The sequence below is a fragment of the Apteryx rowi genome, unplaced genomic scaffold, assembly GCF_003343035.1.
Source record: "Apteryx rowi isolate R43461 unplaced genomic scaffold, aptRow1 scaffold_225, whole genome shotgun sequence".
Classification (NCBI taxonomy): Eukaryota; Metazoa; Chordata; class Aves; order Apterygiformes; family Apterygidae; genus Apteryx; species Apteryx rowi.
The window spans coordinates 1,079,299-1,097,300 of NW_020448586.1; the positions used below are offsets into that span (position 1 = coordinate 1,079,299).

Here is an 18,002-nt window from a genome sequence, read left to right on the forward strand (position 1 = left end):
CACGGGTGCTGCCAGCTCTGGACGGGGGCTCCTTCCCCCAGCCCTGGGCACCACCCTTCCCGGCACAGCTCCGTGCGCCCATCCGCCAGTGCCCTTTGCCTGCCCGGCTGCCCCGGCCCTGCCGGCCGCGTCCCTCGCCGGGCTACTCTCACGCTCCCGTCATCCCGGCTGGGGCTGGTTAGTGCTCGTGTCTCCGCTGCCCCCGTGCCAGGCAGCTCGGCAGCGCCGGTTCAGCCGGTGCCGGGAATCACTGGCGTGGACGTGCCACGAATGCCTATGGCAGCCCGGGGAGGGAGCCTCCGGCCGGCCGCCAAGCGGGTTTCCGAGCGGGCAGAGGGGAGGTGCTGCCGCAGGGCGGCTTGGACAGGGCTGCCCTGGAGGGAGGGTGGCCCTCGGTGACGGTGACGGCAACGCGGTGGCCAGCAGCCCCTCGGCGAGGCTTTGCTTGCCGTCCCCAGACCCAGCCCTGCCCGGTGAGGCCCCCAGCTTGGCCCCGTGTCCCAGGGAGCCCAGGCAGGAGCCCTCAGCGCGGGCTGTGCCCGGAGCGAGACCCGGCCTCGGTTTCCCCACGTGAGCGCGGGGTGCCTGGGGCTCTTGGTTCATCACCCGCGCGGGCTGGACGGACGCGAGCGGGGCGCACGGCTCACCGCGTAGCCATGCGCTGTGGGGTGCTCGTCCCTGCCAGCCCGGCAGGGGACGTCCCCAAAACCCCTCCCTGGGGCTGCCCCAGGTGCCGGAGGGCTCGCGGGCAGAGCTGGTGCCAAGCGCAGCTCTCCTGGGGAAACCCTGCAGGCCAAAGCCAGCGGCTTTCGCGGCTTTGCAGGTGCCAAGGTATGAAGCAAACCCCAAATATTTGACTTATTCGGGCAACTCGAACTGTGCAAAGAAACACATCAGAGCGCCTTTTCCTGGAAAGAGATCCCAGCTTTCTCAAATGAAGGCTTGGTTTTAGGCAAATGATTCCCACCCGGGGGAAGCACCACCGCGTTCGCAACACAAGCATCACTTCTGTTTTATTTTTTAAAAAAAAGTCTTCACTGCCATTGAGAATTTTTTTTTTTGCTTTTATAACGATATTTTTTGTTATTTTTTGTCTTTTTTTTCACGTTTTTAGTCGTTTTTTTTCCTTTTCAACAGTGACAAACTGAGGTAACGTCTGTGACACTACAACCTCTCCTACAGGAAGAAGGTCCGAAACTCAACAGCCGAGGGGATTTAAAATAAACACCCGACAACCTACCAACACAGCGACCTCAATGGAAACAGAAATCACACCCACGCGCACACCCCTGTAAGGGACAAACTGACCGGAAAAGTAAAAATAAACCCTTCTAGGTGGTGGTTGGAATTCCTTATCTACATTATTGCACGAAAGATCGAGGACATCGAGGGACCTAAGGCAAAAAGGAGAAAAATCGCGCCTAACATCTCTAAATCTGTGCAGTGCTACTTCTAAAAAAAGACCTTAGCCCTGGCACCCCAGAGCACGACGGGGGACACCGACGGAGGGGGCGGGCGAGCGCCCGGCGGGCGCAGCGGGACGGGGCAAAGGGAGGGCGGTGCGGGGCGGGCGCGGGGGGGAACGGAGGCAGTGACGCCGCAGGCCCGCGCCGGCGGTGGGGGGGCCCGGGCGGCCCCGGGGCTGGGTGCTGAGCTCCGTCCTGCCGGGCTGGAGCGACGGTCGCCGGCTGGGCCGCTGCGCCGTGAAGGGGTGTGCAATGGCCCGCGGCCGCGCGGGAGTCGCACGCCGGCCTGCTGCCAAGACCCTGCCGGCGGCCCTGCGGCCAGCGCGGGGGGTCCGGCCGGGCCCCCGCTGCCGTGTGTCTGCTGTGTAAACTGCTGTTGCTTCTGAATAGCATTATAGCCCTTTGTGCGGTAATTTGTGGGTCCGGAGGGGAGAGGGGTGCTGGACGGGGCGGGGGGGGTCCCGCAAGGTGCCCAGCAGAGGGGTCAGCCCGCGGCGCCCCGGCCGCTCGCACGCCCTGGCCCGGCCTCGCCACCCGCCGTCGCAGCGGCCCCGTGCCCACGGGGCCTGTGGGCAGCGCAGGGGTGCGCGAAGCCCCCTCCTCGCTCGCGCTGCCCCAGGGCGCGGGGCGACGCCTGCCCTTGCCCCCGCAGCCAGGAGGCAGGTTTGTGCCCACCCCAAGGCCTCGGTGTTAGGGGGCCGGCGGCGGCTCCTGCCACCGCAGCCCCTGCCTCGGCCGCCCTGGTGACACGGCCCGGCTCGGGGGGCGTTTAGCAGCCGCCTCCTTGCCGCCCCCGGGCAGCGGGGGACGCCTCCGCCAGCCCCTCTGCGTGCTGGGGAGGGCGTGGGGATTTGGGGAGGGGATGACAGCAAGGGTAGGGAGATGGGGACAGCTTGGGGAGACGTGGGGGACCTTTGGGAGCCCCCTCCCTTGTGCAGGAGCTCCAGGCCAGCCCTGGAGATGTGGCTACCACCATGATTTCTAGTCACCGTCTACACCAAGGTCTGCGAATCCGCCCAGGGCCTTACAGCTCCGACCCCGTCCTCCGCAGAGGCGCGGGCACGCGGGCCCGGGGGCACCAGGGGACGCCGGCCTGTGGCCGCCGCCACAGCGGTGCCAGCAGCTCCGGGCTTTGCTGCCGGCCGCTGGCTCCCGAGCCTCCCACTGGGTCAGGATGCCTCGGGCCATACTGAGCTCCGGGCGGGACCTGGCGCCGCACCGGGCCGCGCTGCCCGCAGCCCTCGCCGCGGGGCCAGTCGCCCCAAACTGCCACCACCACCTGGCACTGCGGCCACCAGCAAAACCCTCCGAGCCCTACAGCAGCGAGGAGCCCCTGGGCCCCGGTGCGGAGGCAACTGCTTCCCCCCCCGGCTGCTGCCATCCCTGATTTGGGGCTGGTGCCCAGCTCTCCCGTGGGGCGGGGGCATGGGGGACAGTGAGGTGCCAGCCGGGTGCAGCTGGCCGACGCACAAGGACACACAACACATTGACGCTTGCTACATCGATGGCTGCCAGCGCTCGGCCGCCGGGCGGGCAGAGCCTGCCGCGCGGGGAGCCAGCCCGGGGCGAGGGCCRCCGGGCCGGCCAGGCCAGGCCAGGTGCTACCGCGGCCAGGCTTAGCGCCCGCCTCGGCCTCCCCTCCCGGGGCAGGCGCCGGTGGGCGGAAGGGGTAAAACCACCGCGCGCTCGAGCCTCTCCAAAGGCCTCCTCCACGGACTGGGGGTCATTAGCCTTCCTTCGCTGCCGGCACGCCGCCGGCCAGCCCGGCCGTGGCGGCCCCCCCCCCCCAGGCTCTCCCCTGCCCTCGGGCCTGCCCCACTCTCGCGGGCGGCCGCAGGGGCAGGGCTCCGTCCCCCGGGGGTGCCAAGGCCTCGAGGTGACCCGCGACCCCCGCCACATGGCCCCCCCCCAGCCAGCACCCCCGCCTCCCCCTCCCTCCCACCCCAGCTCGCCTCCCCTGCTCCTTATTGTTATTATTATTATATTATTATTAATTATTATTACTTGGTGAGCCGTCCCCACGCCACCACGGGGAGGAGCTCGGTCCAGCCCTCCTCGGCGGGAGGGCCGGAGACACATGGTTGCATGGCCGCAGCCTTCCCGGCCCGGCGGGGCACAGGAGCGGTGAGCGTCCTCCCCGGCAGGCGCCCGGTGGCCCGCAGCCGGGCTCCCAGCGCCACCTTCGCTGCCCACGGCCTGGCCTTGCCCACGGTGGCTGGAGAGATCAGCATCCTCCGTGCGGTCGAGTGCAACCAGTTTTGGTTTTTTTCCTCTTTTTTTTTTCCTTTTTTTTTTTCCTTTTTTTTTTTTTTTGCTCTGGGAGACATGAATCCCGGTCCCTTTTCCTACCGTAACCAAAAATAAAACCCTGCGCTATCCCTCTCCCTGCAGGAGGCAGGGCGAAGGGACAGGCTGACATCATATCCGCAGGCCGCCCGGAGCGGAGCCGCGCGGTGAGGGAGCCGCGTGCCGCCCCCGTCGCCATCAGACACAGATCTCTATTGCTGTGGCCAGGACCATCTGCCCTTTGCCTTTGTCCTGACGTCCGTCTGTCCTGCTCGTCGTCCCCGGGGAGGACGCGCCCGGCTCGGAGCTGGAGAGCCGGGGGCCGCTCCCTTCGGTCAGGATGGTCCTCTTGAGCGGCGTGGGGGTGCAGGAGCTGGGCGTCTCGTGGCGGTGGGGGCCGGCCGCGAGCTTGTCTCCGGCGTGCTTGCGGGAGCGGTAGGAGGGCCGGCGGCGCACCTCGGACATCAGGTCGTACTTGATGAAGTAGAAGACCTCTTTGATGGGGCAGCGCTTCTCGGGGTCCAGGGCCAGCAGGCGCTGGAACATGCGCAGGGCGTTGTCCGTGAAGCGGCGCCACTGCGAGGGCAGACCCGCCAAGCGCCCCTTCTGCCACCGCACAAACTCCTCGAAGAAGGTGTCTGAGGCCGAGGCCGCCTCCCAGGGGAAGTTGCCGGTGAGGACGCAGAAGATGAGCACCCCGAAAGCCCACACGTCGATGCTGGTGTCCACGGTGAAGCCCTCCGCCCGGCCGGCTTGGCACACCTCGGGCGCCGTGTAGGGGATGGTGCCGCTGATGCGCTTGACCCGGCAGCCCACCTTGCGGGTCATGCCGAAGTCGGCCAGTTTGACGCGGCGGCAGTCACGGTCGAAGAGCAGCACGTTCTCCGGCTTGATGTCGCGGTGCACCAGGTTCTTGCTGTGCATGTAGTCCAGGGCCAGGCCCAGCTGCTGCACGCACCGTTTCACCATGTCCTCGGGGAGCCCCACCTGCGGGCGGTGGGACACGGAGAGCGTTAGCAGACACCCTGCCACCACGATCCCCCAGCTCCCGGGAGCCCAGCGGTGGCTATCGAGGCCACTGGCCCTTTGCTCTGGGCAGGAGGAGCTGGGGGAGCCACTTCTGGGCTGTCTTTACTCCCCATTTCTCTCCTCAGCTCCATGAGCAACAGCTTCCCCCAGGTAGGGACAGGCCATGAGCGGGGACCGTGTCCCCCTGGCAGGGTCAGAGCCGTAAGGGGCAGGCACCATGGGACCAGGGGTACCTACGCCCCTGTGCCACGGGCATCCCACGGGCTCCCCCCGCGTGCTCGGAGCCCATCTCTCCCCTGCGCCGCACTGCCAGCTGACACTGAGTAATCATATTTCCCTTTATTCCTTTTCCATTAAGATTTCATTACACTTCCAATTCAATTAGGTCTGATTTTCTTTGGGGTGTTCTCTCTGTGTCTCTCCTTCTCGGTCTGTAGGACTTCTTTTTTTCCTCATTCAGTTTTCCAGCCCGCCCCTTCTCTTTCTTCTCTTCTTTCCTTGCCCCTTCTCTTTCAAGGGAAGGAGAGATTCCTGGCCAGAGAGAAACACCCCATCGCGCCCTGCAGCGGGGCTAAGCCACCAGGAGACATGGTTATGGGTCGCGGGCCCAGCTCTGGGTGCTGGAGCTCCGCTCGGGGCTGACCATGCAGTGATGCATCACCTCCTGCAAAGGCTCCCGGCGGCACCAAGGCAGGCTTGGTGAGGGGACTCTGCACCTTTACCCCATGCCCCGGCTTGGCACCTCGCAGAGCTCTACGCCCTGGGGACACTGAGCCCTTGTGCCCACCCAGGGACCCCAAAATGCCTCGAGCAGGAGGCTCCCACCTGGGGGGGGATGATGTCGAAGAGGTCCCCGCCGGGGGCATACTCCTGAGCAAAGACGTAGCAGTCCTCCGTCTCAAAGACCACGTCAAAGACCTTGATGATGAAGGGGCTGGAGGAGAGCGTGTTGGTGATGCTGAACTCGCGCAGGAAGTTCTTCAGCTTCGTCTTGCTCTTGTTCACAAACTTGAGGGCCATCTTGGTGCCTGCGGTGAGGAGAGGGCCGGCGTGGGTGTCAGCACCCAGGCTCTGCACAGGGCACTGCTGAGAGGCAAAGGCATCTGCCCTGGGCACCCGCCGGGATGGGAGCTGACACACAGCTCACAGAATCACAGGAGGGTTGAGGTTGGAAGGGACCTCTGGAGATCATCTAGTCCATGCCGCTGCTAAAGCAGGGTCACCTAGAGCATGTTGCCCAGGACCCTGTCCAGACAGCTGTTGAATATCTCCAAGGAKGGAGACTCCACAACCTCTCTGGGCAACCCGTTCCAGTGCTCAGTCACCCTGCCGAACTGGGGAGCGGTAAACCCACAGACCCGGGTGCAACCCCTCCGCGTCCAGCGAGGGTGTACGAAGCCCCACGACTGCGGCTGCTGCGCTGGCCCGAGACGGCGCAGGCAGGCAGCCTCCTCCCCGCTCCCTCCTCCGCGCGCCACGGCCGCGTCCCTGTGCCTCACCTGTGCTTTTGTGGGACACCAGGTCCACCTTGCCGTAGGTGCCCTTGCCGAGCTCGCGGATGAGGTCGTAGTGCTTGTTGATGTCGGTGCCCGAGAGGGTGCGGATGGCCAGCGACTGCATGTCTTCGGTGATGAGGGGCACCCCGCAGCAGGCCAGCTTGCGCGACGGCTCCTGCTCAATCGAACCCGCACTCATGGTTGTGCTGCAAGGTAGAGACATGTCATGATCTCTGCGGGGGACATGAGGCCAACCCGTCCCCAGAGCTCCCCTAGCATGTGCCGGGCCACCAGCCCCATCTGGAGGCAGGTGGCCTTGGCGGGCACAGGGCTGGGTACCGTAAAGCTGTGGAAGCGGGTGCTGGGCTCCCGCGGGTGGCACGGAGCAATGCCCCGGTGTCTGCTTAGTGCCAGCTCCTCTCTTGATATCTCGCTGCTGCTTCCCTGCCATTTGCCAGCCCCTCCGGCCCGTCAACCAGTTTGGAAAGGCAGCTCCAGCATTTCCAGAGACTGCGACTGTGCCAGGCACTGATGGGCCGGGCATCGTGGCTGAACGTGGCCCTCTGAGGCTGGGGGGATTCAGCGGGCAAAGCAGCAGGCGAGGGCTTAGGGCACGGCCGAGCCATGCCGCTGCTCACACTGATTATAGCCAGGAGGACAGGGGTGTGCGTGTGCCCACACCCAGCCACCCACCCACACACACCCACACACACCCATTTCCTCAGCCCTGTTCCATTCCCAGCAGCCGCCCGGGACCAGAGCAGAGGCTCATAGGTGCCGAGAAGCCCCCAGCGCCGTGCATGCTGTGCCTGCTTGGCGGAGCAAATTACCCTCCCAGCGTTTGCTCTGCAGCCGGCGCAAGGATGGAGGGCAGCGCCCGAAAGCACGGGGCATGTTCAGGGTGCTGGGGTGACGGGGGGGGGGGGCAGCCCCGCGGGCGCCCGCTGCCCCGCCGAGGCGAAGCTATGGCTCTGCAGTTAATCGCTCCATTATATAGCTGCGAACACCTATCGGCACCGACTCGGCTCTCCCCTACCAAAGGGCTGGTCTCGCCGATGCAGAGGGCATCTGCAGAGCCAGCAGCACGCAGACAAAACCCACCCGTGTTCCTCGCTCGTGACAAACCACCAGCGTTTCTCCCGGTTTGATTTTTTTTGTTTTTTTTTTTGCCCTTGGAAGCCAAAGCAGCTCTGGTTCTCAGGGCTGAGCCCCAGCTCCCGCTTGCAGATGCTTCCTGAAGGGGCAGGTGGGTGAGCGCGGATGTGCCGGGCCCAAGACAGGCTCTGACAGCCAGGAGATCGCAGCACACAAAGGCAGAGCTGATGGAGCCCGGGGAGCCTTTGCACAGTGGCAAGCGCAAGATGAAAAGCAGCCAGTGTGCAGAGTCTTAAACAGCAAAACACCCTGCTGTGCCAGGAGGTTTTCACCGAGAGGGAGCGAGGAGCAGGATGGAGCCGGACTGCGCTGAGCTGCCTCCAACACAGTCGCAAGCCCCTGCCCTGCAAGCGCATCGGCTCCCCGAGGAGCGCAGGGCCTTCGGCAGAGACGCCCCGGAGCCCGCGGCACCCCAGGAGCCCAGCGAGCTCCTTCCCCCCCCCAGCCTGCCCGGGAGACGGGTCCGCATGGACGGGGAAAGCCCAGCGAGCTACCGAACCGGCCCGCCAGGTCGCCGGCCGCGCTGCCCCTGCGAGCCGCTCCAATACACCGCAGCGAGCGGCAGCGCCACGGTGCCCCGCGCCCAGCCCCAGCCCAGCGCCGCGTTGCAGCAGAGCAGGTTCTGATGCAGAACTGCGTTTCCTTTAAAGGCGATCAGTGCGTGCGCACGCACTGCTGTCCCAGAAATGCCCCAGCGCCGGGGGGGGAGGCTAGCACAACACTCGCCCAAATCCATCCCAGGTCTGCTTTCGGCACAGGAAACACGATGAGGAGAGGGGCTCCAGGCTCCCGTGCGTCTGCTACGGCTTCTGCAGGTTTCTCCCTCCTCAGTCTTCGAGCAGAAGCGCAGGGACCACAGTGCAAAGACATCCGAGCTCGGGCTCACCCACCACACCGGAGCTGCAGCAAAACCACGCCAGGGTCCCCTCGGCCTCTGCTCGGGGAGCCGCGCTGCTTTCCCTCATCCCAAAAGAGCGTGTAGCCGGAGCCTGCTCCTCCTCTGACCCATCCCGCTGTTCAGGCGCGTGCACAAAGCAGAGCAAAACTGTCCGGTGCCGGCTCACGCCGCACTCGGCACCGGCACCAGCGCTTGCTCAAGGTGCCCTGGAGAAACAAGCCCTGAAAGGCCGGGGGGACACGAGTGCTCGGTGCTCCGGCGATGTTTGCAAAGAATGTATCTTCCCCGATGAAGCTGACTGCTTTTTATTTTGTAACAGATTGACAAAAATCATGGGATAACAGCAGAGAGGGAGCCATTATATATTTAGGGTTTTAATGTGGCGTCTCATGCAAAAAAAACCCCAAACCACTCAAAATTAATTCCCCTTGCCTCAGATACAAACGGGGCCCCTCGGACAGGAACGGCGCCGGGCCCCGGGCCGAGAGCTCAGCTACCGAAGCGAAAGCAGGCAGCGCGAGCAAAGGGCGCGCGCTCGGCTTTGGCGCCTCCGGCAGCCGCGCTGGGCTGAGCGGGAGGCAAGGGGCCCGCTCCGTGGCTGCACCGAAGGCGCGCGTCTCCGGGACTCCCGCGTGGGGGGTCGCAGCCGGCAAACCTCGGAGAGGGCTGCGGCAGGGGCAGCCGGTTGCAGGAGGCTCCACGGGCTGAGGGCCGCCGCGGCGCAGCTCTCCCCTTTCCGGCAGGGACGCCGAGGTAGAGAGGGCCAGCGGGTGACACCCGCAGCCGTGCCCGGAGCGCCAGCAAAGAGACAGGCTGGAGGGTATCCAGCAGGTAGGAGCTGAAGCAATGAAATTAAGGAGCATTGAGCTAAACCTCAGCATGCACAGAAAACTGGGGGGAAAGAGGTGGAGCCCCGCGTGCTTGGGACATTGCAATGCCACGGGGAGACGCGGGGCACAAGCCGGCGCTGGCTGGCAGGGCCAGAGCGCTAAAAGGGCTTTTCCATTGCTGGACTCGGTGATGAATCCCAAGTAGGAACCACCACAGGAACTGCTGCTGTGGCACAAAGCAAACGGTCCATCTGTCTCCAGGAGAAAACAGTGCCAGAGACTTCAAGGAAAGATGCTGAGCACCCGTAAAGCACCTAGCGGGGCGATGCTCTGCCCCAAGGGTGACGTCCTCCTCAGCCAGGTGTTTCAGCAGCTCATGCCCTGAAGCACAAGACCAGGGAGACCTTCTCACACGTTCTCCAACTCGGGTAAGCCTGAGCCCCAAGTGCCCCTCGTTTCTTTCAACTACTAACATTTTGCATGCTGTCTCTCATCCCACAGTAGGTCTCGATTTTATAATGCTTTTCCTCCTGGGAAGTTGGGCAGAAAATAGAAAAGGAACTTAAACATCATGATGTTCCAAAAATGTATCAGCTTGACTCATAAGATCTTCAAAGCAGCTCATCTCCATAGTGTTTTATTGGCCTTCCTAAAGAGAAGCACCATTTTAGTGTCTTGTTATTGGAGGTGGAGGTGGATTAGTGCAGAAGCTAAATGGATGCATGACTAAAAACAGCTCCCGGTATCCTACAAGAAGAATTATGTCTACACTTGAATTTACAATCATGCTTGTCAATGTCTGTTAATTAACCTGTGTTGAAATACAATTATTCAAGTCAGCAAAGGTTTTTTTTTTTTTTTTTAATGCCTGTGAGATAGAGGAGAGAGGAAATGGAAGAGCTGCCTACTGTTTAAAGATCTCTCTAAGTCAAGGAGCATTTGCTTTTTCCCTTGGCTAAATCTGGCTTCAGCTCCCTACTGCTTGTTGGGTTTTTCTCAGCTGTTTTGCAGAAAGCTCCTTTCCGGTTTCGCACACATGTGACCGGAATAGAGAAACGGTCCCATCAAAAACGAGTGTCCTTTGCCACACGCAGGCACAACGCCTCCCTTGCTTCCACCCCTCTGTTTGGCCTTTTCTCTTCACTAACGGGGTAGGACCTGCCTTTGCAAGAGCCTCCCAGGGACCTGTCCCACGTTACCGGCCGCTGAGCCGGCGCGCGCTCGCTCCCGGCTGTGGGGCCCAGGCGCCCTGGGCTCCCTGTTGCAACGCTTCGGTCTCCAGCGGCTCTTCTGGCCCCAGCACCCGGCTGAACTAAATGCAATGTCACAAGGCAGCCGGGAGCAGAGCAGAGCGGAAAAAAAATCCCCCCGCCGCAGCCTCCTGCTCGAGTTTGCCAATGCACTGAGATGGAAACACACCGCAGGAGATATTTGGATTAGATAAAATTCCTCAGAAACCCAGAGGAGGCTCCAGCAGAGCTTCATGGAGAGCCAGGGCGAGGAGGCGGCAGGGGGGCAGGGACCCTCGGCTCCCGCGGCCCTTGCCTGGGCACCCACGGGTGCTGCCAGGGGCCCGGCTACCACCACCAGCTCCAGCCAGTCTCGCCATCTCCCAGGCCCCATTCAGCCGCCTGGGTTTAATTCCATTTTGAAGCCATCGCAAAAGATAAGGGCTTTATCCCGATTTTTTTTCCTCCAGGTTTCTTCTCCAAGGAGCTTTTACAAGCATTTGTTCTTGTTCCAGATCAGAAATCTCTCCGAGCTGCACTGACCTTTCTCTGCCCAGCTGACAGGAGCCATAAAAAGAGCTTGGAAAGGGAGCTCGGGAGGGAAGGGCAGAGGCTCCCGAGCGCGGGCCGGCCCCAGCGGAAGGGGGACGGAGATGCCGACCTTCAGCTCCACAGCCAGGGCTCGGCCGTGCTCCGCTTCAGCCGGCCCGCGCAGCAATGGGGCGCGACGGGGGCTCCTGCCTCCCGGCAAACGCTCGCAGCGGGAACGGAGAGCGCGGCAAGCAAAGGGCACGCAGCTATCGGGATTACTAGGACCACAGAGCCAAAGCCGTTCCCGGGGGAAAAAAAACAGAAAATTTCCACCTGGCTCTCTACGACCACGAACGCCGCGGGACACGGGGAGCCCACGCCACAAGCTGGGGACACCTTCGGACTGGCTTTGCAAGGAATAACTCGCTGAGAAGCCTCAGCTCGGAGGGAAGCGCAGCGGGAAGGAGATCCCGTCCTCCGCCACCTCCTGCGCCCGCCACGCCGGCGCGGCCCCCTGCACCCCCGGGTGCTGCAAGCGGGAGGCAACGGTGCCGCGGCCCCACGCGGCCCTGCTGGCAGCTCGTGCCGTCACCGCCGTGTCCCGAAGCTTTTTCCCCTACTATTCAGCCGAAAATTGTTCTCTGTTTAAGCTTAAGGAGCGTTTATCTCATTGAGGAAGGAGGATAATCCACCCACTTCTTCCTCGCTCCGTGCCGCGTATTTATAGACAGCCACTCCGTCTCCCGTCAGCAGCTGCCTCTCCTCTCCCCAAACCTTCCTGGGCTCCGGGATTTCGCCGACGGCACGAGCCCATCGGCAAGGAGCCCCGCGGCCGGCGGGCTGATCTCCCGGCCGGGCAAGCCACGCCGCACGGCGCACACGGCGCACACGGCACGCTTTACGGCGAGGTGCAAGGAGCCCCGCGTACACCAGCGCTGCCAAGAAGTAATTGGCAACTCATTAGCGGCAAATCGAGGAGAGCAGAGGCCAGGCGAGGAGAGCGGCCCCGGGCGCCCGGCCGAGGCGGGTGCTGCTGAAGTGGCTGCTTGGAAATTAAGAGGGGAAGGAAGAAAAGAAAAGAAAAAACCAACCCTCCAGCCACAGGCAGAGAACCAGAGGTCAGAAAAACAACGCAGTTATTAAATGGAGTGAAAGGATTCGGGGCCGAGCTCGATGCCCAGCTCGCTGCAACAAGGCGGCGCGCCGAAACGCCCGGCGAGGGGCCGGCCGGGCTGGCTCGGAGGGCGCCGCCTCCCCGGGGGCCCACGCGGGCGCCTGCGTCCCGTCCCCACCACCGGAGAGGTGGCGAAGGGAGGAAAACGGAAAGGCAGATGAGCAGCCGGAGCTCTGCGTGTCTCAGCCGGGCCAGCCGGAGAACGGGGCAAAAGGCAGATCCAGCCCGGCTCCGACTCCAAGCTGCTCTGGGGCAAGACGGAAAGGGAAGAGGAAGGGGAAAACAAAACAAAAAGGAAAAACAAAAAGCCCCCATGGGTCAGAGCTATTGTTGGAGTCTGTAGAGAGACGGATTTCTCTTTAGAGAGGGGGGGAAATTAAAAATAGCGGGCAGCGGGGCCGGGGCGACGCACACGCTGCTATACCCGTGCAGCCGGCCTGGCTGCAGCGCTTGGTTTTTGCAGAGCTTCAGGTTTTTTCCCTGCACCCAAATCCTCCGGGTATTCATTAATTGTGGCACGGATTAAATTAGCTACCAGCGAATAGCAGAGTCCTCTGCCGTTCCCCGGCACGCCGCAGGCCCCAGCACCTTGGGAGCGCTGCCGCGAGCGGCCTCGGGAAAGGAGGGGAGGTCACGGCGTCCTCGTTTCCCAGACGGAGGAAACTGAGGCACAAAGAAAGGAAGCGGCCGCTGGCGCCGCGCGACGAGGCGCAGCCGGGAGCAGAACCTGGAGGCCCGGCGCTGCCCCATGGTGCCCTGCTCCCTCCGGGGCCATCGCTTCCTCAGTCAGCCGGAGCTCCCCAGCAGCGGAGGAGAGCCCGCGCCGCGCTGCAGGACACGGCTACCGCCCCTGTCCGGATCCACCCGCACTGGCCTGGTGAGAAACCCGGTCCCGGGGCGACCCTGGGGCAGGATTGATGCTGCCCCCTCCAAAAACACGCCGCAGCACCAAAGGCGAGCCTGCCCCGATGCCTGGTGGTGGAGAACGAGCAGCCTCAGCCCTCAGTAGCTGCAGCAGCTCCAGAGGAGACACCACCACCGCCTCCTCCTGGCTTCAGTGGAGGAGCTGCTGCAGGTCTTCATGGACCTCATCCTGAACCCAAGAGAGGGCTCATGCTGGGACTCTCAGCCACCACCTCCACCGCTTGCCCTCCAAGCCGTGCTCCAAGCTCACAGGCTTTCAGGTCCCCAGCTGGCCACTGCTCCTCTTCCAGCACTCAGCTCTGCCTCGCCGCTGGCCCCAGGGAAGAGGGGAAGCACTTCCAGAGCCCATTTTGGAAGGGGATGGAGCTACCGGAAAAGCAGGCAGCCAACCCAGCCACATGCCCTTGCTGTCTGCCAGAGCACCAGGTCCGCAGCCACAGGCACAAGCCTGGAGCACAAGGTGCCCTGTTCCCGTGGGCCACCAGCAGAAGGGGGGGACCCTACACCAAGAGGCTTCAAAACCCTTCCGCTCTGTATCACTCTTTAACTACGAGCTGAGCTGCCAAAGTCATTTCAGAGCAAGCGCTGCGCTCCCCGGCACAGGAACGGGGGCAGGCAGCAAGACCTAGAAACCATTTTGCAGCGCTCTGTGCTCAATGTGGCTCGACCGCCGCGGCCACGGAAAGCGGCACGACCTCATCCAAAAATAAAGGCCAAGCCATGACTTTGCCATCGCTGCCGGAGACGCTGCCTGTCCGGGAGGGTTTGTGGACCCTCAAGCTGCTCTTTACCCCGTGATCATGGCTGAGACAGCAGCTCTCTGCTCACGGCCGCTGGGAATACGTAGGGGAACGTACCAGCCTCAGCAAACCGGAGCCGTGCCTGCCCACTGCGGTGTGCTCAGCGCCTCGGGGAGGGTGCTGAGCGCGGGCTGGGCAAAGCTGGCAGTGTCCTTGGCGCTTTGCACCCTGCGGTGACGGAGGGCAGGAGACGGAGCTCAAAAAAAGAGCCGCGGCAGCACAACAGCTCCACAAATTTGCCAGCCTAGTCGAACGCTCTGCCAGAGGCCGCCTGGGTGACCTTGAGCAATCCGCACGGTTTCCACTCTGCCTCGAGCCCGTGCAGCTCCTAGCACCCCAGATGTGCCCGCGAGCCGAGCGCCCGGAGCACGGCCGAACGCGCACGCCGTGCCGGAGAACCAGGGCAAGCCGATAAAACCGATCATCTCCTTCAGCACAAGGGCAACAGGGAGCAAGGCCCCGTAAACGCATTTCGTCTGTACGTCTGTATGAACTTGGCGCTCGTGAAAACCGCTGGACCGACAAACCCGACAACTGGACCTGAGGGAAGAGCAGCTGCAGCTCGGAGAGCAGGAAAGCTTCCAGCAAGCCCGTGCTCCTGCTGGCGTGCCTCCGCCCCGACGCCGAGCGCGGCGGGCAGGCGCTGGCCTCGCCGTGGTCGGGCCTCTCTTACCGTCCCAGCGAGCATCCTGCAGTGGAGTTAGCGGGTGACACCTAGCCCAGGCGGAGCCGGGTGGAGGCCGCTGGCGATGCAGGTGCCTCTGGGCATCGGAGCAGAGTTTCCACCACCAGAGCAGGGAGCTGAGGACCAGCCTCCCCAGATGGGGCGAATTCAAAGCGGACGTGGGGACTGGATGGGGTGCAAGCATGGTGTTACCAAAACCCTCTCCCAAGGCGCTGCAGGAGCTGCTGGGGACCAAAGGAGGCAGCGTGAAGCAGCTTCTGGCCTCCAGAACCTCCCTCCAACGGCTCTCATCTGACCCCATTACGAGAACATCCCATCTCCTCGCGGCTCCGACACGATCGCAGTGCCGGGATGAGCCGGAGCGGCATTATTAGCACCGCTTCCCGGGGGAGCCGCCAAGCCGGCGGCCACGGAGGGCTCACAAAGGCACCTTCGCGAACGAGGCTGCCTTGTCCCCGCGGGCAGGGGAGGAGGGCAGACATCTCCCGGGCGCGCGGCCCGGCAGCGTAAGGGTCCTGCTCCACTCGGAGCTGGCGAGGGAAGGGGAGAGGTTACCCTGCGACCGCCGAGCCGAGCTGCTCAGCCTGCTTTTGCTGGAGTCAGGGATATTTCAAGGAACGGCAGCTACGCAGGTGCAGCCAGAAGCGACTTGCCCAAGGTCACAAAAACGGCCTGTGGCACAACAGGGAAGAAAAATAATAAGACCATGTCTAAGCTAGTGCCCCCGGCCCTGGGCCCCTCCATTTTCCCTGCATTGCAACCTGCTGCCATTCGGGGGTCCTGAACCGCCACCGACCGCGGCAAACATGCTGTTTGCATGCGGCACATCCAGCCGGCCCTTCGCCTGGGCTGGATGGTCCATCCCCAAAACCAGGCAGTGACGGCTGCCTAACAGGTCCCAAGGCCAAAAGCATGCGTGGTGTAAACGTGGCCACAGCCAGGAGCGTAGCAGCCCCTGCAAAACCCGCGCGGGAAGCGAGGATGGGAGCTAACTCACTGGGCAGCAGTGACGACGGAGCCACCCAAACCCGCTCAAAAAACTATCATCAGCCACGTCCTGCTTGGCTGACAGCAGCATGACAGGTAGCCACAGATCGCTGCGAGAAGGCTTGTAGTGCACAGCACATGGAAATCCAGCAGCAACTGTAGATGTAGATGTGGATTTTGGGGACACTCCATCTAATCATGCATCTTGCAGCTCAAGGGAAGGAGCAACCACCACCCAAAGAAGCAATGAATGATGCAGGGCCTCCTTGTCTTCCTGCTTCTCATGGAGCGATACTTCTTCCTTGCCCCAAACGACGACCACTGGTGGCCTGAGCATTTGGGGCAACCATCCTTGAAAATCCTGAGCAGTATCACAAGGCGTGCTCTCTTCGCCTTGGCTTCTGGCACAGCTGGACTCAGGTAATTCGTGGAGAGAACCTGCCCAAGACCCTGCAAGGAAGGGAAGCAAGAGGCGCATTTTCCCCGTGTCGAAAGGGAGCAGCAACAGCTCCAAACTGTACAAGAAGCTGACGGCAGTGCCAGAACCTGAACCCCGACTGCCTGAACGCCTGTTCAGCGGCCACGTCGCAGCCCACGGCTGTCCCTTCCTCTGCCGCCGGAGCGTCTCAGTGTTTCAGAATCGCGCTCCCCTTGACAATCCCGCAGCAGGGAGTTTCCCAGCTCCCCCATGAAACACCACACCTTTCATCCATTTTTCCAAGAGTTGTGTTTTTCTTTTCCCATTGGCTCCGTTATGGGAGGGAAGGCACTGGGAAGAGCACTTCAGTGCCTGCACCACACGTCTAAAACAGCACCGGAGCAGGCCAAAAAGCAGGCAGCTCCACTGCAGCGCCGGTGACTACCCAGTGCTCCCAGTCCCGGTGCCCAGCAGTGGACAGAGGACGGCAGGGACCCCTTGGACACTTCTCTGCAGACGTTTGCACAGTGTTGTTGAATTTCCCATTATCCAGAGTTTCCCATACCAGCTTCTTGCCTGGGCCAACGCAAACGGCCCAGTATCAAACATGAAATCAGGATGGGCTCCCCGGCGCCGAGAAACGCGAGGAAGTGTGGGCGCTCCCAGCTGGGCGCCGGCTCCCTCCTCCAGAAGGCACCGCAGCTGCGGGCAGAGTCCGGCCCCGTTATGCCCATCTGTAGATCCCCTTTGGCGAGAAATCCATCTCTCATCAGCCACGACAAGCTTCTTTGGCCTTTCAGCCCGGTGGCTTGGGTCTCGTTGACGGCCTCTCCAAGAGATTTTGGGCAGAACAAATAAGCAGTCGTCCCTGCTCGCTCCCCTGACGGCTCTCGCGCAGGGCTCACGAGAGGCGAGACGCATCCTCTCTCCTGGGAAACCGCCCCCCTCCTCTCCTGCTCCAACCTTCTCGGTGCCCTGAACGCTGCTTGCCTGGAGCTTTTGTTCCTGTTTTCCCTGCCCTTGTTTCCAAGCTCAGGGTTTAGCATGGCACTTTTTTTTTTTTCCCTCTTTTAAAAAAAAAGAAAAAGAACAAAACCAGATGATAGGACATTGGCTGCCTTTCAGCGCTTTGCCTTCCCAGGATTTTTCATGATCAATGGCACAGCTTTGTTAGTACCTCCGCTACTTCATCCTCCAGCTCCTCCCGCGTTCGCCGAGCCTTGCCGCCGGCGCCGGGGATTTATGATTACTTCATTGTTTGATTGGTTTTCATCAGCCTGTCATCATCTCCCTCCTAAAACTCTTCCATCAGCGCCGGCAGCATCTCGCCTTTGGGATCTGCAAAGACAAATGCCGCGAGAGGCACCTGCGCGGCCCCTCGTGCGCTGCGGGTGCCCGGGCTCCTCGGCTCTCCTCGCCGCCCGCCCGGCCGCGCAGCGGGGGCTCCTTTCCGTAACGGCACGGATCCTGCCTCTGCAGCAGCGCAGCCGTGCGGGGACGCTGCTCCCCAGCCCTTGTGCTGCCGATGGTGTGAGCGGAGCTTGCGGGTCCCCCCCACGCCCTCCGAGCCGCCCGCCCCGGAGCTCCTGGCCGGGGGCGAGGGTGCCGGCGCGGGACCTGTGCATCCTGCCTCACCGCTCCCATCACCAGCTTCCGCCAAGTGGCACGAGGGCCCCCCTTCGCCTCCCTCCAAAACCTGCTCTCTCCGCCCATCGCCCCCGGGAAGGGGTTCTTCAAGCCCCCCGAGCCGCAGCTCTGCTTGGGGCGCCTCGGAGGGGGCGTCCCGGCGAAGGCAGCTGCCTCACCTCTGCTCTGCCGCTCAACCGCCTCGGCACCCCCGGCGGGCGCATCCCCCAGCGCCGCAGGGCAGCCCCCAGACCCACTCGCTTGGCCGGGGCGGATTAAGCACGGACGTGAATATCCAGCAAACGGCCCCTGCGCACCCCTTCCCGAGTCCAGCCGGGCCAAGAGCCGGAGCGCGGCGGGGTCCCAGGCTTCGTGTCGCGGGTGGCCCCAGCGCCGAGGGGCGCGGAGAGCAGCGCCCGGCCTCCGCCGTGGCCTCGGCCTCCCACCGCCGCTCGCCGGCCCCCGGGC

General features: G+C 63.1%; 1 protein-coding gene across 2 annotated transcripts in view; it reads right to left on the bottom strand.

Annotated features, from left to right (window-relative positions):
- Positions 1–3,950: 3,950 nt before the first annotated feature.
- Positions 3,951–18,002, bottom strand: part of SBK1 (SH3 domain binding kinase 1) — a 24,538-nt gene continuing 10,486 nt past the window's right edge. Inside the window, exons 2-4 of one of the 2 annotated variants that reach the window (XM_026065297.1) lie at positions 6,281–6,483; positions 5,607–5,809; positions 3,951–4,739 (exon numbers count right to left, since the gene is read on the bottom strand). In XM_026065297.1, coding sequence (XP_025921082.1) covers positions 3,951–4,739; positions 5,607–5,809; positions 6,281–6,483 — 1,195 coding nt within the window. Of the gene's footprint in view, positions 4,740–5,606; positions 5,810–6,280; positions 6,491–18,002 lie in introns of those variants that run through there. The other variant, XM_026065296.1, reaches the window with a different exon arrangement.